We start from the raw sequence: 25,618 nt of genomic DNA on the forward strand, positions 1-25,618 counted from the left end.
GGGAAAAGTTTCGGGCACCCTACATTCTCCATCCCCCTCTTAAAATTTTATGCTTCTCAGTCATGTCCCCTCCAGCTTCTCCATCCCAGACCACATTCCTGCCCCCACCCACCCCCCACCCCCCCTCTCTCTCTCTCTCTGCACCCCCTCCAGTACAATCATATCCTTCCTGGCATGCAGCTGAGGCAAGGAAAGGGAGATATCACCTCCCTACTTCGGTGCTCAATGCTCCACGGACGAGTGGCTCAGACACCCGTGTTATCTGGGCTGCTGTCGCGGTGGGTGGTGCGGAATTGCCCCGAACCCGACGGTCACCTGCGCCAAACACTGACCGTTTCGCGCAACGTGCCCAAGGTTTTTTTTTGAAAGAAACTCACCTCGACCCAGGTCCAACTCGGTGCATCTCTTGTCGGGGTTACTGTGGATTCGACACTTGTACACGGCTCCCGGGGACAGCATAGAGGAACTGTAGGTCGAGTTGGCTCGGGGGGCCCCAGCCAGCACCCTGCAGAAATCACACCAGGTTAACACAGAGCAAATCTGCAAGGGGGGGGGGGGGGGGGGGAAACTAAACAAGTTTACAAACTACTCTGGGTAATTAGAAGCAACTAGCCCTTCATTTGCTCCCCCACCCCCCCAACTGAGAGCAATTAAGTTCAATGACAGTCCCGATCAGCGCCACCTCTCCAAAACAAAGGCACTTGCGTCTGCCCATCGGGACCGCAGCCCCATCGCGGGCGACTCACCACCGTGTGCCGTCGTGGACGTGTCCCAGCACGGAATAGCCGAAGAAAGTCCCGCTCGCCCCCCGAAACACGACGGGGTGCTCGGCGTCGATGTTGTACGCGTGCACCAAGCCGAACCAGATCCAGGGCACGCAGAATTTCAACGACTTCATCTCCTCTCCCAGCCACCCATCCATTCCCCGGCTTCGGCAGGAGCGGACAAGAAGTTTTCTCCCCCCCCCGGAGCGGCGGCGGCAGATCTCTTTCCCTCTCTTCCCCAGGGGAGGGGGCAAACCGATCGTCAAGGGGCCGCGGGGGGGGGGGGGGGCGGCGGGCTTGGCAGCGCGGCTGATCTCCCCGGCTCTGACCCACTCGTGCCCAGTGAGCGCAGGGCGATCCCTCGCCCCGATCATCTGACTTGGCGCTGGGAGTGGGCTGGAGATCCCGCAGCCTCAGCGGAGAGCAAAGGCACCACGCACAGGCAGGGGGGGGAAGTGTATCTTTATCCTCCCTCCTCCAACTCGGGCAACTCTCGACTTCAACCCGAAAGGGGGTTAAAAATGACTTGGAGCCAAAAATATTCCGAAAAGCTGCATCGCGTTCAGTGAAGGTCTGCACGGGCCGTGAGAGTAATTTCAAAACACGAGACAAATGCTGGAAGAACTCAGCAGGTCTCGGAGGGGGGTGTCATGAGCCCAGAGGACCCCAAAACCCAGCAGCAATAGATATCCACCAAGACAAATGGTTACCTCAACAAAGGTTGACTTACTTAACCTAACTAATTCTAAGTGCACAGAAAAGTTCTTTAGTTCGAAGTCCAATCGCACGTCTCACTCCTCCAAGTTCACTGGTTGCAGGCAATGCTTCTACTGTGCACAGAATTGAACATTTATGGAGTTCACCAGGCTTTGGTGCTCGAAAGGTAAATGGTTACTGCTCAGTAAGGTTGGTGTCGGTTTTCAGAGAGAAATTTGTTGTTCCAGGATGTCCACAACTGATGTACCTCCATCAGCCACTTCAGGGTCTTGCTGACAAAACTTGCCCCCTTTAGGGTTCTCCAGATGATAACCTCTTTCAAGTCACCACAGAGGTCATTTTTGTTTCTCTTATTCCAAGTGAAACATTAGACAGCCAGTCCTCTCCTCTTGCATGAACCACAAGGGCTTTGACCAGGCCATCTTCCAAATGGGGCTTTCCATAAGCTTGCCAGCTTGTCCTGTGATCGTCCCAGCTGATTCTGCTGGCTGTAAAACTGCAGAATAATCTCTGTCTCTCTCTCAGAGAAAGACTGTTTGCCTCTCTCTGCTTGCAAAACCACATGGCACTCTTAGAACATCTCCAGACAATCTGCAACTCCAATGAACTCTTTCATCTGTTGCCCTTTGTAAACAACAATCCATTGGTGAAGTCTCTTGAGCACTCTTCAAAGCTTTTTCAAAAACTATGGACCCGGTATGTCTAGCATGGGGTAGAACTCCAGTATTTCAAATAAGATCTGTTTTAAAGTGTTTGTATGTGACTTACTCTAACAAACCTTTCCCAATCCATCTCCCAAAAACATATCTATTTTCTGTCACAGGTGCAGACCACACCAGGTGACACCAGCAAAAGGAGTGATACCAAAATGACTGTCTATAAAATATTTGTGCAGTGTTTCAGAAGAAATTTATTATTTTTTCATAAAAATATCCCTGCAGTTAGTTATAACAACAAAAACCTTTTTTGTAAACCCAGCTTACATGCATCAATATGCTTACAGGGCTAAAACTATGCTAATTAACTTTTTGAACCTTCTAGTGCCCTCTGGTTAGAACTGTCCTTATTACAGGTATCTAACCTTTCATCCAAAATCCTTGGGACCGGACACTTTTCGGTTTTTGGATTTTGGAATTAAAATGGCAGCGGTACAGATTCACGCAAATCAAGTACACATGGTGCTGGATAGGGGGAGGTTGCGGTGGTGCTGGTCATCAGGGGCTGTTGTGGCAGCACTGGATAGGGGAGATTGTGGTGGCACTGGACGTCAGGGGCAGTTGCGGTTGCACCGGATGTTGGCAGCAGCTTCCACAGTGCTGGATGTTGGTGGCGATTATGGAGGTGCTGGATGTCGGGAGGGCTTGCAGTAGTGCTGAATGTCAGGGGCAGTTGCGGCGGCACCGGATATTGGCAGTGGCTGCAGCGGTGCTAGATATTGGTGGTGGTTATGGCAGCACTGGATGTTGGGGGGGGCTCGCGGCAGTGCTGAATGCCGAGGGTGGTTCGATGGTGCTGAATATCAGGAGTGGTTACAGCAGTGCTGGATGATGGTGGCAGTTATGGCAGCACTGAATGTTGGGGGTGGATGCAGCATTGCTGGACATTGGGAGGTTTGTGGCGGAGGGTTGTGCATCAGGGGGCGATGGACTCTGTTTGTTTTCCAGAAGCACATAAAATAAGCATTCCCTTATGTTCCACTAATTATCAACGGAGACCGACACGGGATTTTCAAGTATGAGTTGAGTGAGGATCGCATTGGGTCATGTTTGGTGAGCACATAACACGTTCGGTTTTTGGAGGGTTTCTTGGATGTCAGGTAAAGGGATAAGCACCTGAACAATGATGTCGCGAGTCACTTGGTTTCATTGGCACGCACTACAAGCATGCGCTGTTTTTGTTGCTGCTGGTGATTTTATAATCGCTGCTTTTGTCAAATTTTCTGGTGTTTTAGCTGCAGTATTGTGGTAAATATTATTTGTGAACCTAAATGAATAACCTTTTTGAGAATGAAGTAGTACTTAAAGGAAAAGAAGGAGAAAAATCAAACAAGGCTTCCACTCAGTTACTCATAATGTTGTAACTAAAGGTGTAATTTTAATTTTGATAGTTGTTTATCTCATTACTATTCCCAATACATTCAGTGATATATAGTGTTACGAGCCCAGCAGCAATAGATATTCACCATGACAAATGGTTACTTAAACAAAAGTTGCTTTTAATTATCTTTAAACATGAAAACAGAATCAAACTTTAACTTATCACTATTGACTTAACTAACCTACACACAGGTAGGTGGGTGAAGTGCATCTTTATTTTCCCTCCTCAAACTCATGGAACTCTCTACTTCAATCCAAAATGTTTCTGGGATTGATGGGGGGGGGGGGATATAAAAATTACTTTGAGCAAAAATATTCTGAAAAGCTGCATCACGCTCAGTGAAGTTAGGTGAAAGTCTGCACGGGCCGTGAGAGTATATTAAAAACACAAGACAAATGCTGGAAAAACTCAGCAGGTCTCGCTGAGATCCTCAGTCATTTCTGTGCTCACTTGGAGGGGGGTGTCATGAGCCCAGAGGACCCCAAAACCCAGCAGCAATAGATATTCACCAAGACAAATGGTTACCTCAACAAAGGTTGCTTTTAATTACCTTTAAATATGAAAATAGAATCTCACTTTAACTTATCACTATTAACTTACTTAACCCAATTAATTCTAATTCTAAGTGCATGTGTGTGTGTAAATTCAGAAAAGTTCTTTGGCTCAAAGTCCAATTTCACTTCTCACTCCTCCAAGTTAACTGGTTGCAGGCAATTCTTCTACTGTGTACAGAATTTAACATGTTCACCAGGCTTTGGTGCTCGAAAGGTCAATGGTTACCACTCAGGAAGGTTTGCAGAGAGAGATGTGTGTTTCCAGGATTTCCACAACTGAGGTACCACCATTTGTCACCTCAATGTCTTTCTTTTTTTTAAAATTTTTTATTTTTCACACCATAAATCACATTAGCCATGATACACACTTTTTCCTTTTCACACATATACAGTGACATTTTCTCCCCCCCCCTCCCTCCTCCCAACCCACCCCCCCCACCCCCCCTCCCATCCATTTAAGGTATACAATCCAGGATACATTAAACCAGTCAGACAATGTTGTCACTCAACAAAAAAAAAACACCAGAAATTCTACTGAGTCCATTCTTTTCTTTCCTTCTCCTTCCATCAACTTAGGTAATGATTGTCCCCGGTAGGTTTTCGCTATTGTATTTAATGTAAGGCTCCCATATTTGTTCAAATATTTCAATATCTTTCTGATGAAAATTTTTCCATCAGGGTTCTCCAGATGATAACCTCCTTCTTTCAGGCTAACACAAAGTTTCTTTCTGTTCAACTTATTCCAAGAGAAACATCGGACAGATAGCACTTCCAGCCATCCGCCACTCTGAAGCTCCACTCAGTTCCAACAAGTTTCTCCTGGCTTGTTACAGCTTTCTGTGTCACACACACAGTCCAAGAGTCCCTTCTCTCTCTCTCTCTCTGACACTTTGAGACTCTGACTGCCAGGAAGCATGTGTCCTTCTCTCTCTCACCTGCAAAACCCCTCCATCCTCTCCAGCAAACAATAGGAGTTAGTCTTCGGGTTCATCTGTTGTTTTTAGGTGAACAAGAACCCCTCAATGACCTCGGAGCAATATTGTCAAAAGCCTTGCAAAAAGGTATCAGTAGACAGCCTGTCTGCTTTCTGTGGCTTCAAAGACAATAGTCCATTCATTTATGATGCCAATTCAATTAACAGCCACTTGTGAAATCTCCATAGCATTCTCCATAGTTTCTATAAAGTCACTGAAGAATTCTTCAGTATTTCAAATAATATGTTTTAAAATGTGTGCATGTATGTCACCTACTCTACTTTTCCCAATTTATTTCCCAAAAGCATTCCCAAATATTCCAGCACAATACGAATTACGATTTGCGAGCAACATTATCACAAAAAACATTACTAAGGATTCCATATGGTCTGGTACGGGAGGAGGTCCATTGAGGACACCAGACACCCTAGTGACACCACTGTCTGTTTTCACATTTAGCGAAAATCACGGCAAAATAACTATTAATGATGAGCGCAAATAACCTCAGCAGAAAATAGGAAGCTGGGGAAACATGCATGTCAGGCACCATCTATGGAAAGGCGTGGGGGGGGGGCTCTTCCCTCCCCCCCCCACCACCTTGCTACACTTGATACCCCTTCCTAATTTGGTCTCCATTAAGGATCCCAACCCAAAATTATGGCTGGCCGTTTCTGACCTTGAATGCTTCCTGCATTCCTCCAGCTTCTCTCTTGTTTACTCAAGATTCCAACATCAGCATTTCATGTTTCCACTTCTCTGCCATGCCTACTTAATTGTCCATCCAAATGCCTCTTCAATGTAGTAATTTTCTCTGATTCCTCGTGCTAAAACAGACCCCTTGGATTGCCTTTAAAACTCCTCTCACCTACATCCTCTTGTTTCTGATATCCCTCTTCTTGTCTGTCACACCACAGCCTCCTTTACCCCAGGGAAAACAAGCAGCCTATCCAATCTTAACCCCCCCCCCCTCTAATTCTAAGCGCAGGTGTGTTTAATGTGTATTTAAATTTGGTTCACAGTTCAATCTCACTGATTGCAGGCAATTCACAAAGTTAGCATTAACAAAGTTCACCAGGTTTTGGTGTTTAACAGGCCAATGGTTACAACTCAGGAGGGTTCTTGTTGGTTTTCATAGAGAGTTTTATCATTCCAGGACAGCCACTCCAGTGTCTTGCTGATGAAACATGCCCCCTTTCAGGCCTCTCCAGATGATAACCTTTCTTTCAGGTCACGACAGAGATCCTTTCTGTTTCTCCTATTCCAAGGGAAACACCAGACAGCCAGTCTTCTCCTTTGACCAGGCCATCCTCCAAAGCTTGCCAGCTTGTCCCTATGGAACCAAAATCTCTAGGCACTTTCAGGTGGCCAATTGCTCCGCTTGTAAAGCCGCATATTTTGGCAATATGCGGCTGTCGGGTGGGCACATGAATGTGCAGGAGGCGCCTGCGAGGCGAACTTTGTAACCCTCCTCCGAGAGGGATAATCTCCACAGCACAGTGGCCTCCCCAGCCATCTGAATGCAGCCGCCTAAAAGCGGCTGCATTTGGGATGACTGTCAGCTGGCGAGTGCCTGACAGCTCCTCTCCCAGCTGCTCCTTCCCCTGGTGCAGGACATCGGGGCAGGGGCAGCTAGCTGGGCTGTCAGTGCGGGGACTGCAGGGCTAGAGCGGTAGGCAGGGGAAAAGGGGGCTGGAGCGACAGGCATGGGAGAAGGGGGCTGGAGCAACCGGCAGGGGAGAAGGGGGCTGCAGCAACCGGAAGGGGAGAGGGGGGCTGGAGCGGCCGGCGGGGGAGAAGGGGGCTGGGTTAAACAATGCCGGTACCCGACTCGAGTGCCATACTAATCCGTTGGCCACTGCAGCTTCCTTCTCCCCCGCCGGCCGCTCCAGCCTACTTCTCCACCGGCCTCTCCAGCCTCCTTCTCCCCCGCCAGCCACTCCAGCTTCCTCGCCCTGCCAGCCGCTCCAGCTTCCTCCCCCCACCGGTCACTCCAGCCCCCTTTTCCCTCGCTGGCCGCTCCAGCCCTTCTCCCCTGCCAGTCGCTCCAGTCCCCGTACTCACCCACTAGCCGCTCCAGCCCCCGTACTCACCCGCCGGCCGCTCCAGACCACTTCTCCCCCGCCAGGGGACAGAGCGACCAGTGTGGGGACACTCCACGTGGGATGTCCCCGCACTGATAGCCCGCACTGGCTGTCCCAGCTGACATCCAGCCATACTAACTTGACAGCCCAAGGGACAGGAGCAGGAGTGCGCTCAGATGCGCATGCCGGTGCAGCTGTCCCTTCAGGTGGCCAGCGCTGCGCTTTTAGCACTGCCACCTGAACGACAATTCAAAGGGCCGCTTTCCCTTCTCTTCAGGCGCATTCTTAGCGGAGAATCCACCTGAAGAAGCCTTCTGTCTCTCGTCTCTCTCACTCCCTCCCACACTGAGAGCAAAGCTGTTCTGCCTCTGCCCGCAAAGGTCACATGCTCTTCCACTCAACAAAGTGTTTTCCAGACAAAGCTGCTGCTGTACGCTGCTACGCTGCTGCTTTTTACAAAGGACAGTTCATCCTGAGTCTGTGAGGACTCTGCAAAACTGCAAAAATTCTGTGTTTTAAAGTGTTTGTGCGTGACCTGCTCTACAAAATCTTTCCGTTTATCTCCTAAACACCTCTACATACTCTGTCACACTGGTTAAAAAAAGAATCCATTGCTCCAATGTTGTCTTTTCCTATTACTACACCTGAGAACTTGTAGAATGGGTTCCCACTTTTTATTGGAAGCACTTCTTTTCTCACCTCTCAGATTTCACGGTTTTTGACGGTATTTGCACCTTTATGGTGTAGCTGTGTCTTCCCCTGTAATTCTTTTGTCATCTTGGGAGTTCTGGGTTTGCTTGCACTGTGCTCCTCATGCAAATATTCCTCAATGGCATCTGAACCATCTCTTCCTTAAAACCAGTTGGTACAACCAGGAGCGAATTCATTTACCTGCAATTAGTCGAGATTTGGCATGGAAAGTGGCGCACCCAGCGGAAAGCATTGCGGTTACAGAGAGGTGCAAACTCCCTAGATCAGGACCAAAGCCGTGTCTCTAGAGTTGAACGAGAGCAGTGCTAACTGCTGTGCACAGTGTTGTTCAACCACCACAATCACTTTTCTTTATGTGAGGAATAACTCCCACTTTTGATGCTCATGAATGGACTAATACCAGAGCTTCTCTATGCCACACTCAGTTGAGTGCTGCCTAAGTCTTACTGCTGGAATCAACTTGAAGCTGCTGTTTGGACCAAGGTTTTGACGAGCTCCGACGTGCAGTGGGTTCTGGGGAAACATTGGTGAGCGAACAATTTGTGCAGCATTGTGCAACACCTTGCTTGCTGAGACCACACTGAAGCACAATAATTAGTTGGATTGGATTGGATTGCCACTTCCTTCGGTAAATGAGTAATGAGAGTTTATTGTCATGTACGTAAGTACAATGTACAGACATAGTGAAATTCTTTCTAGCTTCAGTCACACAGGTACATAAGAAGCAACAATTATAATAGTATAAATTAAATCTCTGCAATATACCCGGACAGAAAAAAAGGATAACAAATGGAAAAGGATAAATAAATATTCACAGTTGTAGTCAGTGCAAGGAAAAAGTGATGCTTCAGTAGTACAAGCAGATCTCTCTTGGTAAAGAATGTAGAAGTATGAAGTTTGACAAATAGCAATGAAAATTTTTGAGTGTAGGAATAACGGTGACATGAAAATGTATGGCAATGACATGGAAGTCAGATAATTTTATAAGGTTGGAGAGATGGTACACGGAAATTCAAAACTACATCATTGGAAAAGATTACTTATAATTTAAGGAATCAACCTGAGAATTTTTATATGATTTGGAAACCATGTATGGATTTCATCAGTAAGTGTCCATCCGCTTCGTCCATAACACCCACTCCTCCCAATTAGGATAGAAATAATATGTTAGGAATATATGAATAGTGAATTATAAATAAATTCAGAATTTTTTGGGGAGGGGGGATAAAAAATTAATATCATTTTGTATTGTTTTTATTACATTGTATTGTTATATGATGAAGAATTATGTGTAAGTAATGATGCCAATGAAAAATAAAATTTTCAAAAACTCAAGAATGTAGAAGTGTAAATACAGAGCAGGAAGATCTCTCACAGGTCACGCTGCATCAATACATTTCTAAAAATACTTCAGAAGCATATTCTTTCCTGGTTAAAAAATATCAACTTCTCCACATCCATGACTGAAGTTCCTTTTTTGGTTTTTTAAAGGTTCCACTTCAACAGATTTTGCTCTTTTTCATATTTCTACACCCGAGAACCAGTAGAATGGATTCCCATTTTTATTGGAAGTTCCTCTTTTCCTACTTTTGCAAAGCAATGTAATTAAACCCGATTAGCTGTGGATAAAAACTGTTCTTAACTCTGATAGTGCCGGACCTCACCTTTTGGACAGAAGGTCCAGAAGCCTAACAGCAAGAAAACCCTCCATATTATGGGTTATGGCAAATGCCACACATAGACACATGATATGAGAGATATCAGGTTCCCATCACTCCTGCCCCCCCCCCCAGAAAATGCTCCTTATTATAATTACTCAATCTTTTTATACAAGAGTAATATCTAAATCAGAGGTTCTCAACCTTTTCCTTTCCACTTACATACCACTTCAAGTATTCCCTATGCCATCAGTGTTCTGTGATTAGTCAGGGATTGCTTAAGATGGTATGTGAGTGGGAAGGGAAGGTTGAGAACCACTGCTCTACTGTTACTGAAGTATTTTGAGTGAGAAAAACTGTCATGGGCCCATTTCCATTGAAGTAATGAAACCATGCACATAACGAGTCAATAGTGGTTTTCCACCCACATCCCACCTTAAGCAATCCCTTCCTAATCACAGAGCACCGATGGCATAGGAAATACTTAAAGTGGTGTGAAAGTGGAAAGAAAAAGGTTGAGAACCACTGATCTAAATAAAACAGAAAAGTATAAAGTTGTCATGAATTAATCATTCCACTGCAATGTTTCCCCAAACTCTGCTGCAAATTTAATGTCTGAAAAACATGCATTTCCACCACTGGTAGAATGATTTTCAAAGTTGTTGGATGTCTTAACACAAACTTGTAGTCTTTCTGCCAGAGAGATTTTTTAACCGCATTGAATTCTCGTCTTCGCTTCATCAGTGCCATACCTATAGCCAGATAGAAGAATACTCTATTTCCTTCATATTCCAGCAGACCTCCTCTCTCTATTACTCCTTTCACCGCTGCAGCCAGTATCTTTTCCCTGCCTTGTTGCCTTAACCGTTTAATCAGTTTAAGGAATATGTGTGCCCAACTTTTTCTGTTCCCAACATTCTGGGTATCCATTCTTGGAAGAAATAAATAGGATCTGGATCTTCCGTACCTTCTTGAAGTAGATATCATTCCTTCTACTGTTCACCAAGACGAAGGTTTACTTAAACAACAGTTGCTTTTATTTATCTTTAAACATGAAAACAGGTTCAAACTTTAACTTATTACTATTAACTTAACACCCTTCTAATTCGAAGTACACGTGTATGTAATGTGTGTGTGTGTGTGTGTGTAAGTTCAGAAAAGTTCTTTTCTCTCTCCTCCAAGTTCACTGGTTGCAGGAAATTCTTAGAATTTAACATTTATGAATTTCACCAGGCTTTGGTGCTTGAAAGGTAGATGGTTACCGCTCAGGAAGGTTCTTGTCGGTTTTCAGAGAGAGATTTGTTGTTCTCCTGACACCCACAACTGATTCCTTTTTAATCAGTCACTTCAATGTCTTGCCAACGAAACTTGCCCCATCAGAGTTCTCCAGATCATAACCTCTTTCTTTCAGGTCACCACAGATTTCCTTTTTGTTCCTCTTATTTCAAGTGAAAGATTAGGCAGCCATTCCTCTCCTCTTGTATGGACCACAAGGGCTGTGACCAGGCTGAACTGAGAACTCACAACCCGCCTTCCAAATGGGGTTTTTCCACAGCTTGCCAGCTAGTAATGTTCCAATCCCAGCTGCTGCTTCTGAACTGAAGCACAGCATTATCTCTCCCTCTTTGAGAAAAGCCTGTTTTACTCTCTTTGCTTGTGAAAACACATGACCCTCTTAGAACAGCAAACTGCACACAGATAGCCTGCAGCTCCAAACCTAATCTTCTGAGTTCTTTCACCTTTTGCTTTCCAAAACAACAATCCATTTGTGAAGTCTCTATAGGCACTCCCCAAAACTTTTGGAAAGGCACTCTGAGCCAGCCTGTGTGGCTTGAGCAGAGCTCCAGTATTTTAAATGAGATCTGTTTTGAAGTTTTTGTATGTGACCTACACTAAAAAAAGGCACAATTTATCTCCCAAAAACATATCTATATTCAATGTAAAATCCAACATAATCTGTCACACTACTAAAATTTTCTAATGTATCCAATGTTTCCCACATTGTTATTTTCAGTGGCCCCACACATCTATTTCATACTCTACTTTCTCCACTCTTTTCTTTACCTCCTCTATTTCATCTTCTCCAGTCTTAACTCTTGCATCGAAGTTACCCATGGCAATTTGCATATTGTTCACAACTTTAAGATACCTGTTTGTTTTTTTTATTTAAAAATCTCATTTCTCTCATTACATCTTCAAGAGTACACTTAGTGCTCTCTGAGCCTTTTGACTGTTTACCTTTACCAAACAGCAGGGCTTTCTTCTTCCACTATCTCTGTCCAGTGAGCCTGTTAAGACTTCATCCTCCTCCTCTGTCTCCTGTTGCTGCAGTTGAAATTTGCTTGTACTAGCAAAAGCACTAACTGTGCCAGCAGGCGGTGAAGATGTACCTCCAGTTGCCCCAGCAGGCGAGCTCATCATGCAAGAAGCAGATCGAATTCCAGCCCCATGCTTCTTCTGGCCAGCAGGTATCTGGTCTCGATCTCCTTTGACTGCCAGTTGCACTCCAGTTGACCCTTCAACAGGTTTGCTCCTTCTTTGGTGATATTTGTGAAGTCTATATAACCTTGCAGGAGTCCAATAAAAATGGTGCAGAATATTAAACTGAATCAGGTCTCTTGTCATTATCTTGATATTTTTACAAATTTGGTCCCATTCTTCGCAGAATTTTAAACTGAATCAGGTCTCTTGTCATTATTTTGATATTTTTACAAATTTGGTCCCATTCTTCCGTCTCAAAAACCACACTGAGGTCTATTTCCCATGCTCTTTTAAGAAACAACAGAAATTTATCCCCTCAGATTTGTGTTAAGGCTGAATACTAAAATTGAGGCTTCGTGACCTTTACCATACACAGCCAGTACAGTAGACAGTATCGTGACAACTTGTGGGGGTTGCTGTGTAGAACCAAAAATTGTGTGTAGCACATGATGCAGTTGAAAATATATCCAAAATTGTAACCTCGAGGACTAATTGATTAAAAGATTTTAAACTGTTACCATTATAAAGGTCTCTCAATTTAATTATTCCTTTCCCTGGCCATTCCATCCAGAGAAAAAAAAAAGGGGACTTATCAATACACAACTTTTGTTTCATCCAAATACTCAAGGCTTCATTCAAATATAAATTACATTCAAATATGAATTTCATTTCAATAATCTGGCTAACTTATTCCAGAACAAATACCTATGCGATATAATTGGATGAGATCTTGCCTCAGGAGGTAACTTGATAGACAAACATTGTAATGGAGGGACAATGTAAATGGAGAACATTGTAATGGAGAAGTAGCAGAATACTCAATATGATACCAAGGAGGTGCTCTCTCCACAGGGAGAGACTAATGTGCTAAATACCCAAGAGTAAAAGCATAATAATAGCACATTAACTTTGTAAAACCTAAGCCCCCCTTCCCCACTTGAACTGGAAATTGCAATTTATCAAGTTTCAAATGTGGGTGTTTACCATTCCAATTAAAAGCCTTAATTATTTTATCAAATTGTTTAAAATATATTAATGAGATTTACACTGGTAACGATTGGAACAGGTGATTAATCTTTAGAATACCATTCATCTTCAAGGTATTTACTTTTCCCGAAATTGACAAATACAATGATGACCGTCGATTGTGGCATTTTCTGCAGTCATGGGTCAGAATTTACCTTTACTAAATCCTCCAGTTGAGGGGAAAATTAATAGCTAAATATCGTATACCCTTCTTTGGTCAATGAAATTGGGCAGGATAAAAAACAGATGCAGGGCAGTGTGCAATCAATGGTAATGCTTCTGATTTTGTCCAATTAACCTTCTAACCTGAGAATCTAGAAGAAGACTTTAGAATATTCAAAAGTCTTGGCACCGACCGACCAGGGTCTGACACAAATAATAAGATATCATCAACTTAGAGCATCAGTTTATGAACCTGTCCTCCCACAGATATCCTTCCAAAGTTCTCATTCTCTCTTATAGCGGCTTCCAGGGGCTCCAAAGGTAGACAGAACAACATTGGGTTAAGTGTTGAAGAGAGAAATAAGATTAAATGTAACCACTAGTTTGAACTGCTGCCTCATTGTTCTTATATAACAACCTAATCGATTTTAAAAAGATGGGTCCAAATCCAAAAAAAACTGAAGAATCTAACAAATATCCCCATTCTATCCAATTAAATGCTTTTTCAGCATCAAGTGAAATAGCTGATACAGGTGGTTGTTTACTGGCCACTGACCACATAATATTCACAAGACACCTGATATTATCTGATGAGCTGCAGCCCTTAAGAAATCCCACCTGATCACTATGTATCAAGCAAGTTATGACTGCATCTAAATGTTTTGTAAGAAACTTTGACAAGATTTTGACATCTTTTGGAATTAGGGAAATAGGCTGATAATTCTTACATTCACATGAGTCTTTACCCTCTTTCAGAATCAATGCGATCAGCATGTGATAAAGTAGGGGGTAAATTACATTATATTTAAGATAATGTTGCTTCTGTATTTCTGCCAAAATAAGAATTCTCCCTGCTTCACCTTTGATCTGTTCTCACATCCTGCTCTGAGTTGACCCTACACCCTTAAAAACAACATGATCTGTAAAACCATCCAGTACCTTTCTTTACTGATTCCTCTGTTGATAAATGTGTTTCCTGTAGAAAAACCACATCCTATTTTTGTCTCTTCAGCTTACTCATTGCTTTTCTAATTTTTATAGGATTCCCCAATCTGTTAACATTCCATGTGGTGAAACATATTTTGTCTAAATTAAGGTAAGTCATTATTAAGACAGACAAACAAATACATGGCAATATTTTGACACTGATTCATTAATCTCATTCATGAGGATATAATGGGGGAGGGGACTGTTGGCTATGACTGTAGAGATACTCCACCCTACTGGTATAACAGATGGAGATGCTTTCCCACTGGCCTGTTTCATGGTGGTTCTAGTCTGTTCATAAAGGCCCTGCATTAGTCCTGACACTTGTCTGGTCCATGTCTATGGCACATCAATTTTATTAACAGACTCTCAATCATGGATACTTCCCTGAAATCTGGAAGACTCGAGATAGATCAAGATGCCACCCGAGCTGGAGAAATGTTTCAACACTGGCTCCAGTATTTTGAAGCGTACACGCGAGTGAACAATGTTAGGCAAGACGCAGCGAAAATGGTCCATCTTGTGGCTTTCCTCGGAGAAGAGCCTTGCTCCATGGGTTAGGGAGACAGCTGTCTACCAAATGCACTGAATCTCCTCAGAACCTATTATGATATGCCACAAAATACTTTGTTCGCAAGATATCAGCTTCACACTCGAAGACCACAAGCCGGAGGGAACGAAGATGATTTCATGCTCGCACTAAAAGGGCTATCCAGAGCCTTCACTGCTGTCACGGCCGAAGCCCACCAAGAATTTTTGATGCTGAACGCATTCATTTGTGGATTGGAGTCGGGGTACATCAGGCAACGTTTACTGGAGACCCCAGGCCTGACCTTTAATGCTGCTCGACAACAAGTGAAGAGTCTTTGGGCTGCACTACAACGTGTTAAAGCCCTCGAGAAAGAAAGAGGTGCTGAAGCGGTACCCCCAAGGCCCGCCTGCAGCGATGATCCACTGCTGAGCGCCACTAACCGCAGAAAAGAGGCCACAACAGAAGATGTTACTTCTGCGTTTGGCGCTGCACGTTCGCTCAGTGCCCCACGTGGCAAGCCAATTTTGCCAATTGCGGAAAGCGACGGGCACGGGCCAGAGCCTGCAGTGCGTGAAAGTCCTCGCCTAGCTCACGCTGTGAGTTGGAGAGCAAGAAGAAGCGTTCAAGCACTACTAATAAGCAGGGACGCTTATTAGATGCTGTGTTGACCTGGAGAGCCAATAATTCATCTAGTTCTTCTTCTGAAATCTTAAGTGGAACTGCCAGTGATGTGGCGAACTCCGACAGATCGTCACTGTGGGGAGACCCTATTCTAGTGTCCATGACGATTAATCAAGATGGGACCCCACGACCTGAAGCATTCCACGATGAAGGTGGAGGTAAACGGGGAGCCTACTGACTGTTTGTTCAATTCGGGCAGTACTGATAGCTAGATTCACCCTAAGACTGCTAGTGCCCTGAATCTTGTATCCGTCTGAGCGCAAAATTTCTATGGCTTGTCTGGACTAAAATAAGACGTTACAAACTGCTGTAGAATAACCTTGAAGGTACAGGAAAATGAATATAAAGATTTCAAATTTCACGAGCTCCCCGGTCTGTTCCCTCCAATGATTTTAGGATTAGATTTCCAATGCCAAATGAAAATTAGCATACTGGTGTTTAACGGCCCATTCCCATCAATCACGGTACCTCGGTCCTCTCCTCCACCCCCCCCCCACCCCGTATAAAAACCAACAGGTCTGATTCTTAAAAAAAAAATCACGGTTCCTCGAGAAGCTGTTTGCGGGTTATTGACTCTAAAGATTAAACCTCCATGTCTTTTTACTAATCTAACCCCGGATTGTAAGCCTGTAGCTACTAAGAGTAGGCGCTATAGCAAAGAGGACAGACTCTTTATTAAGAACGAGGTTAGACGTTTATTGAAAGAAAAAAATCATCAAACCCAGTATAAGTCCTTGCTGCGCACAAATTGTAGTTGTCAAAAATGGCGTGAATCCTAGAATGGTTGTGGACTTCAGCCAAACTATAAACAGGTTTATGCAACGAGATGTTTATCCCCTGCCTTGTATCTCAGACATGGTAAAGCAGATTGCACAATACAAAATATATTCCACAATTGATCTGAAATCAGTTTATTATCAGGTGCTTATTCACAAAGATGAAAGGAAGTTTACTGCTTTTGAGGCAGATGGCAAACTTTTTCAATTTAAAAGAGTTCCTTTTGGAGTTACCAACGGTGTATCCGCTTTCCAAAGAGAGATGGATAAGTTAGTAGACGCTCATAACTTACAAGCCACCTACCCTTATCTAGACAATGTCACGACATGTGGCAAGGACTTGAATGATCACGATCGGAACTTACAAAAATTCCTCCAGGTGGCTCAAGCATCTGCACTTAACCCTTAACAACGACAAGTGTTAATTGCCTGGCCATGCTAGGCTATGTAGTGAGTAAAGGGGAGATCAGCCCTGACCCAGAGAGAATGAGACCACTCATGGATCTGCCCTACTGGCGACACAAAAGTCCCACAAGCGTTGCCTGGGGTTTTTCTCCTATTACGCTCATTGGGTGCCCAACTACGCAGATAAAGCGCAGTCACTGTTTAAGACAACTAGTTTTCCCCTATCTGAAGAAGCCCTCCGTGCTTTTGAACCCATCAAACAGGATACAGCCAAGGCGACAATGTCAGCTATTGATGAGGATTTACCATTCCAGGTGGAGTCTGATGTGTCAGATTGGGCCTTAGCATCCATGCTAAATCAAGCTGGTCGACCTGTGACCTTTTCCTCTTGGACATTACACGGACAGGAGGTCAGGCAATCCTCTATCGAAAAGGAAGCGCGAGCTATTGTAGAATCCATTCACTATTGGCGACACCTTTTAGCCAGAAGGAAATTAACTTTACTGACTGATCAAAAATCTGTCACCTACACGTTCAACACTAAATTGAGGAGCAAGATCAAAAACAATAAGAACATGCATTTGCGAATTGAGCTCTCTACTAATGATTACGACATATTCTATCGCCCAGGGAAATTCGATGACCCCCCCCCCCCACCTGATGCGCTTTCTCGCATGACCTGTGCAATTCTGCAGCAAGACCGTTTGAAATACCTTCACGATGAATTATGTCACCCAGGGGTCACTAAATTTTATCATTATGTGAAGTTCCTCAATTTTCCGTACTCACTAGAAGACATCAAGAAGCTGACTAACAAGTGTCTTGTCTGTGCAGAGTGTAAACCACGCTATTATAAACCTTAAGCTTCCACATTGATTAAGGCATCTAGACCATTTGAACGCCTCAGCGTGGATTTTAAAGGACCACAACCCTCAAATAATAAGAATTCCTACTTCCTTAACATCATTGATGAATTCTCTCGTTTTCCCTTCTCTATACCATGTGCTGATGTTTCTGCTAGTTCTGTTATTAAATGTCTTGATATGATTTTTAGTATTTTTGGTTATCCCAACTTCATTCATAGTGACAGAGGGTCAACTTTCACGAGTTATGAACTTAGGCAATACCTTCTTGATAGGGGATAGCTACTAGTCATACTACAAGCTATAACCCACAGGGTAATGGTCAAGTGGAACACAGTAATAGTACAATCTGGAAAGCTATCACTTGTGCTAAAATCTAAAGGTCTCCTTACTAGTCGCTGGCAAGAGGTGCTGCCAGAAGCATTAAACTCTATCCGTACACGGCTTTGTCCAGCTACCAATGAGACTCCCCACCAGCGTCTTTTTGTTTTCCCTAGAAAATCAAAACCTGGATGGACCTTGCCAACTTGGCTATCTAAGTTCAGAGGTTTTTTTAAGAAAGCATGTTAGACCCAGCAAAGCTAACCCGCTTGTAGAGCGTGTTCAACTGCTTCATGCTAACCCGTAGGATGCTCATGTTATTTTTCCTGTTTCCTTTAGGGTTCTACAGCCTGCTGGCCTGCTAGCCCTTCCACTGACCTGACTCCTTCTCTACCCTCCCCATCATGAGAAACACTCAAGGAACAATACCCTCTTCATGGGAAAGTTTCCTTGCGCTCTCCACTCCCTTCCACACCTGGCAACAGAAGTCCTTAGGTTAGAGATAAGGCTTCTCCATCTGTGCCCTTACGAAGATCAACATGAATCTCAAAGCCTCCTCAGAGGCTCTGTTATAATCATTTCTGATCTCAGCCATAATTACGGTGAGTGGAGTCACCCTGTATTATCTCAGGCTCGCAGCCTGTTTTTTTTCCCTCTGCTTTGTGTTCTCATTAATTCTATTTGTGACCCTGAATCTTCTTGTTTTTGCTATAATTGTCAATTTTTGGGTGGGGTGAAATGTGATGATGTAATTATACTGTTAATAAAAGCCCAGTATTAGTATAACACTTGTCTGGTCCACGTCTATGGCAATATCACCGTTTAAACTGAAAAGTAACAAAATGGCGCATAAAACTCTCCCACGCACCACAAAACACGTCCAAACATTCTTTCCACAAAGGTTTATGGTCCATGAAATGTCCTGGCCAGTTAACTGCTCAGAAATGACGTTGGTGCAATTTTAGAGTCAACATAGCACACTTAACAGCTTGTCAGCCCTCGTGAGGATAAGTAGCCTCAGTTCAATATCATTCAGCAAGATTTTAAAAATAATAGCAAATATAACCTGACTCAAATCTTGCTCACGTTAACTCGTGTAGTTTGACTACCTCATCTCCTGAATAAATTTTCTTGCTTTATATGGACAGTCAAAAAACTTAAAGCTGTCCTTAGTCTCTTCTTAGATTGGCTGGGTAAAATGGTGCAAAGCTCATATTCCACCCCTGAAGCATCTTCTTACATTCTGAAAACTTTCCTAGTTTTACTTGTGTGGGTCTAGAGAAGAGCAGAAAAATCATAACGTGACTATTGTCCCAGGAAAACTTGCCATGGACCCTCGCTGCTCGCAGCACCAAATCTCAATCCATTGACCTGAGAAATCTTGCTAGCATAGGCCAAGGCCTATCTCCAGTACTGGTTCTAGGTCCCAGTGCTCTGTGTGCACGTTCTATTTCCAGATTTCCCTCCCAATCACTGACAAGCTCTCAGACTAGTTTATCCATGAATGCGATGATACCTGCTCCTCCTTACCTTCTGGAATGCCGATGAATTGGAGATTGTTGCACTGATTACAGTTCTCCAAGTCCTCCAATTTATCCGTTAGCTGGTCACATCTTTGGTAGCCAATGGGTTAACTTCAACTCGTTTCTCGACATCTTCAAGCCTATCTATCAGTGAAGACAGCTTTGACTCCACTGTTATAGAACAAAGTACATCTTCAAGGTCGACTAAGTTGTCCGAGATTTTTTCCAAAGGCACATCTATGCCAGTCATGATTCACCTCTTGCTGGACGCCCTTAGAGGATGGTCCTCCGAAATTTTAATCCAAGGCCTCCTGCTCTGAGCACTGTGACCTCAAATGTCTCTTAATATCTCCGGAAGCTGTCACCTTAAGTTGTATTGACATCTTAATCAAACAGTAACACTTTAGAGATTTTTAAAGGATAATTATAAACCACTGGCATGGAGCATTGTTCTAAGCAGCCATCTCCGCCATTGCATCACGAGACTCCACACTCTTTCTTCTTAATGCCGTTCCAAACAGTTGATTTTGGTCATCCAATGGTTTTGGTGATGCCTCTTATTGGTTTATTCTTGTTTTACAGCCTCATAATGGCTTCTTTGACTTTGAAAGAGGGTGGCATAATTCGTGTAGCAGTCAGTACAATGCTGTTACAGCACCAGCGATTAGAATCGGGGTTCAAATCCTGCGCTGTCTGCAAGGAGTTTGTACTTTCTCCCCTGTTTTGCGTAGGTTTTCTCTGGGGCCTCTGGTTTCCTCCCATGGGCTTGTTACCATGCTGTGCGTCTAAATTAAAATTTTAAAAAATTAAAAATGAAACTCTGGTCCTCATGTTGAAAAATGGCAACTACAGACTCCAAAGGTGATCAAAAGCTTAGAAGCAACCCTAGCTCTCTTATATCTACACCCATGAACCAATTAAACACATCTGAGTACTCACAAACCCACGTGGACTCAAATGTCCCAAACATTATGGTGCCCTGAAATAGGGGAACTATGTATAAAAAGTACTGTCACTTCTACAGGGTCAAACCAAAATGTATACAAATAACTTTGCATGAAATCTAGAACGTGCACTTTAATTACACGAATTGTAAAACTGTCGAACACCGGGGAAAATGAAGAGAAAAAGTGTCTTTGTCCCAAATATTATGGAGGGCACTGTAGTCCTGTCGTAATTCATCTTTAATTATCTTAAATATTTTTTGAGGCAAGAGACTGAACCTCAAATTATCACCATTTGTAGTAAGTACTACATCTCCAACTTTGTAAGAATAGTCGTATCTTGAACTACATTGTTAATAGCAGCTTTTAAGAAACATTTAGACAGAACAAGCAGGGAATAGAAGGATGTGGACCTTCTGGATCAATAGATGGGATTAGTTCGTTGTTGCAGACATAGTGACCAAAGGAGCAGTTCCTATGGTGTTCTGTTCAACATTCCATGTTTGATGCTTGAGCCTACAGATTTTGAATTCAGTACAGGTGGTCCCCTACTTAACACCTATGTGACTTATGACCATCCATATGTAGAACTGAAATAAAAATACCAAAAATAAAAAATATAAGTAAATATAAAAATCACACATCAGGTCCCGGGGATTCAGGGGCTGTTTATTTTGACGGACCAACATGGCGGGACCCATGAGCCATGAGGGCGCTGAAACACCACTGCCAACGAATTTGTTCTATTTTCAGGACATGAAGGAGGTGGCGCACCTGGTGTTCGAGGTGGGGGAGATGAGCTCAGGCCCAGAGTAACTTAGATCCGACTTGTGTCTATTTCGAGATCCAACCAGTTGGTCAGAACAGAACTCTGGTGCAGGTTGGGGACCACCTGTATTCCAATGAAACTTGTTCCAATCATAGACGATAGCTTTTAGTCATTTGCAATGGCAGAAATTGTCATGTTAAACTACCAGGAATATGTAAAAATCAACTATTCAGCTCATCGAGTCTGCCCAACCATTTAATCAGGACCTGATCCATTTTACCACTCAGCCCCAGTTTCTGTCCTTCTCCCAATAACCTTTGATGCCCTGGCTTAAATACACCCAATGACCTGGTCTCCACAATTGCTTGTGGCAACAAATTCCATATTTACCACCCTCTGGCTAAAGAAATTCCTCCACATCTCTGTTCTAAGCGGATGCCCTTCAATCCTGAAGTTGTGCTCTCTTGCCATAGACTCTCCCACCATGGAAAACATCGTTTAAAGACAATAAATGCAAAATATAAACTGCTGGTGAGTCAAGCTCCATGTGTAAAGGAAAAATGTTTCAGATGAGACAACACAACAGGAAATGGGAAAGAAGAACAAAGGCAGCCTGTGTATATCAAAAATCTGGGGGAAGGAGTGGAACAGGAGCTGGAAGGTGACAGTTGTAAAAGGAGGTAAATAGCAGGTACATGGAACCAGGTAGGAGAGAGTGGAGGGAATCAACTTAGGTGAACCAGTGGAATTGTGAATGACCTGAATTTGGAACATTCAGTGTTCACTTCGGATCCAGGGGTCCAGGAGGGTGACTTGGATGCCTGGTGCTTGGATTCACCACTCAAACCTACTGGAGGCTGTGCAGCTACGGAGGTTATGGGAGCACTGGAGCTGGAAGCATTGGAAATGGCAAGATCTGGGGACACTTAAAGAAACTCTCTTTTTCTACTCTTTTTCTTCTTTGTAGGGAGTGCCGAATTAGTATCATCTGGTCTAAACACCTTTCAGGGAAAGACTTCATGCAAGTCCTTCCCTAGTTACATCCAAAGTGCAAATCTTCACCCTTCTTAGCATTAAACTGCATTTGCCACCCCTTAGTCCACCTTCCCATCTGATCCAGATCCTGTTGTAAACTTCCTCACTGTCCATTATACCACCAATCATGGCAGCATCTGCAAACTTACTAACCATGCCAACAGTATTCTCACTCAAATTGTTAAAATAGGTAACAAACAGCATACCCAGTCACTGGGCTCCAATTAGAAAATACATCCCTCCACCACTGCCCTCTGAGACCATCCACTCAGCCAGTTTTGAATCCAATGGACCAACTCTCCTTGGATCCCATGAGATCTAACCTACCCATCTAGCCCATAATATTGGACCTTCATCAATTCATAAATGGTAAAATCAATATTTCTTGATGTTAACTGATAAAAATTGCATCCCTCCAAGCCCAAGTATGTCAATCAACCACATAAATCTTTGTACAACACTGATTTGGCGCCATCTTGAATCATTACAGGATATACACAAGGAACTGGTGGGGGTAATTGGGCAAGGACAAGATCATCCCATCTACTACCAGCTGTATATTTCAGCAGTCCTTCCAAATGTAGTTCCAGGTAGAAAAGCAGAGTTTTCAGCTGAGGGAGAATATGGGTAGTAATTATCATGTATACTCATGCAATTGTTGAACTTTTGGACCAATTTTTTGGGTCAAATTTTGGGGAACCGACTTTTACACGGGTCATACTTTTGACCACAGTAAGTACCTGTGTTGTTTAAGGCCAGTACTGGGTGGTGAGTCTGCTTTCGGGGTGTTGGGAGCTTGGGTGGGCAGGCGGCCAGGGGCTAGGAGATAGTCTGTGGCCGGGGTGCCGGGAGCTCCGGTGGGTGGGTTGCCAAGGTGAGGATCTGCGGTCGGGGTAACGGGAGCTCTGGTGGGTGAGGATTGGTGGTCAGGGCGTCAGCAGCTCAAATGCTCGGGTGGCCGTGGTGAGGGTCTGCAGTCGGAGCATTGGGAGCTTGGATGGCTGGGCCAAAAAAAAATGGGTCGACTTTTACGCGGGTCAGGTGAAAACGCATGATTTTTGAGCCAAAATAAGGGGGGGGGGGGGGGGGGGCGGACCATTACACAGTATCGACAATTATATGAGAATGTACATGTGTTTTTTTTAGTTTACGTTAGATCCGATTCTATAAGACACCATGGGGTCTGAAATTAGTGCTGGCTACTCCAATTGCCACTCCCTCTCACCCCTGACCCATTTTTAGCATTTCTCTTAGTGAGTTAGAACATGAATTATACTGGAGGAGTCCGTGACAGTCTCTAATGTTCAATTATGAGTGTACAATAACTTTGGGTTGTTACTCAATTAATCTGAGGGATTAGTTTCCTTATTTATATACCAGTCGCTACACTGGGACTGATGTGGTCCTGTCTAAATACAGTGCCTGAGTCATTTTAGCCTCTATTGTAATTTGATTACACTGCCTCAGTTTCTTGCCATTGCAACTTCAAATGTTATGTTGTACAAATAAATATTTCTTGACAATGGCCAGAGAAATTTTCATGCTGGTTATGTCCATACCCATTAGTCTCATGTGTGTCTAATGCACCTGGATTTGGCCTTGTAACGGAGGTCAGAATCAGAATTTATTGTCAAGAACATGTAACAAAATTCATTGTTTTGTAGCAGCATTACAGGAGCAAAATTACTGCATAAATTACTTTTTACAAAATTGCAAAAGGGAAAGTGAGGTGATGTCTGTGGTTCATTGTCCATTCAGAAATCTAATGGCAGAAGGGGAAGAAGCGGTTTCTGTATTGTTGGGTGTTTGGGTTCAGGCTGCTGTACCTCCTTCCTGATGGGAGCAATAAGAAGAGGGTGGTGAGCGTCCTTGAGGTTAGAGGATACTTTCGTGAGGCACCACTTCTTGTAAATGTCCTTAATGGAGTGAAGACCGATGGCTCTGATGGTGTTGACCAAGTTACAACTCTGTAGTCTTTTCCCGTCCTGTGCATTGGCATCTCCATACCAGACAGTGATGAAAACAGTTAGAATGCTTCCACAGAACACCTGTAGAAATTTGCAAGTCTTTTTTGACATACAAATCTCCTCACGAAGTACAGCCGCTGGCGAACCTTATTCACGAATGCATCAACATGGAAGTATTTTCATATTCAAGATTTCTGTATTGCAGGGGTGGTAAAACCCAAGCGAGCCATATGTGGCTCTTTGACATATGTGTGGCTTATAGAAATATACTGACTGAGACAGGAATCATACAAGCCTGTGCCCACAGTGGTAGTGTTAGTGGACGTGGTTTGCGATTGAAAATATTTGGTATGTATATCATATATATGTGGGTAAAAGACACCCCCTCTATTTTTGGCCATGGCTACCCACCCATCAGAGTTCCCAACTCCCGTCTCTCAGCCAGGCCACCCGCCCTCTTGAAGCCCCAACCAGGGATTCTTGCCTAGTCCCAGCCACCTGCTCACTGGAGCTCCTGACGCCCCTACTGTGGACTCTTGCCTAGGCCAAGGTTGCTCCCCAGCTTATCCAATGAGGTGACCCTCCTGCTATCTCACTCCCAGTCCCCGGCCACCTGCTCACTCAAGCTCCTGACATCCCGACCGGGGGACTCCCACTTCAGCCGCCTGCTTAGCAAGCTCCTGATGCCTTGAACTCTGTATATGTACTTTTTGATATTTGAAACTAATACAAATTAGCAGTTTAAAAACTACATACATGAATAAATATCATTATGGACATGTATTTCTTAATATTTATTTCCCATTTTTGTAACAAAATGTTCATGCAAGAGTAAAAATGTGCATGTAATATATTTTCAGGTTTTAAGGCTCTTAAACGTCTGGTTTATTGTTACATTAAGCTAGTTTGGCCACCCCTGCTTTATTGTCATGTACTAATACACAAAATGCACTAATTCTCTTAAAGCTGCCATAACATTGGCATTTTTTGTGAAATCTTTGCATCGTCAGTAACTGGGCTAACTACCACACTTTGAATGTTAAAATGGTGAAATGAATGCACAAGTCTATTCCTAATGATCATACATCTGTTATCTAAAGAAAGAACATGCTGGGAAAATTCAGCAGGTGAGCTTTTCCATGGGGAGGGAAACTGAGTAAACGTTTCTGGTCAGAGACCCTTCGTCAAATCTTGAAAAGTGTCCGATTTTAAACTTTTAAGCAGATGATGTTTGATCTGTTATCAACTTTTTCAGTTTATTATTTCAGAATTTCCAGCACCACAGATTTCTTTGGTTTGGCTTATCATCTGCCACTGCGGCCACAGGAGGTTTCTTCTGACAATATTTTGACAAAATGCCCTCGAGAGCAGGGGTTATTGGCAGTTTCCTAAATAAACACCTCTCTGTTTGTCTGCCTTTCTTCAAACTAAAGAAAAACTCATGGAAAACAAAATGAAAAAAAAAAAATTTTTTTTACTTTACACTGCTGTGATAGAGGCTAGCAAGATTAGGAAATAATTTGCAGTCCGATTCTGGAGTACATTTCTCTGGACAATTCCAAACAAGCAGGCCAACAGGGAAAAAAGTAC

General features: G+C 43.6%; 1 protein-coding gene across 4 annotated transcripts in view; it reads right to left on the reverse strand.

Moving 5' to 3' along the window:
* The window catches only part of itga9 (integrin, alpha 9), a 454,332-nt gene extending 434,254 nt beyond the window's left edge, over positions 1 to 20,078 (reverse strand). For 3 of the 4 annotated variants that reach the window (XM_069920311.1, XM_069920310.1, XM_069920312.1), the window contains exons 1-2: positions 747 to 1,166; positions 378 to 505 (exon numbers count right to left, since the gene is read on the reverse strand). In XM_069920311.1, the coding sequence (XP_069776412.1) occupies positions 378 to 505; positions 747 to 1,138 (520 nt within the window). In that variant the 5' untranslated portion in view covers positions 1,139 to 1,166. Of the gene's footprint in view, positions 1 to 377; positions 506 to 746; positions 1,167 to 19,320 lie in introns of those variants that run through there. The other variant, XM_069920313.1, reaches the window with a different exon arrangement.
* Positions 20,079 to 25,618: the final 5,540 nt, after the last annotated feature.

Source organism: Narcine bancroftii, chromosome 2 (assembly GCF_036971445.1).
Source record: "Narcine bancroftii isolate sNarBan1 chromosome 2, sNarBan1.hap1, whole genome shotgun sequence".
Classification (NCBI taxonomy): domain Eukaryota; kingdom Metazoa; phylum Chordata; class Chondrichthyes; order Torpediniformes; family Narcinidae; genus Narcine; species Narcine bancroftii.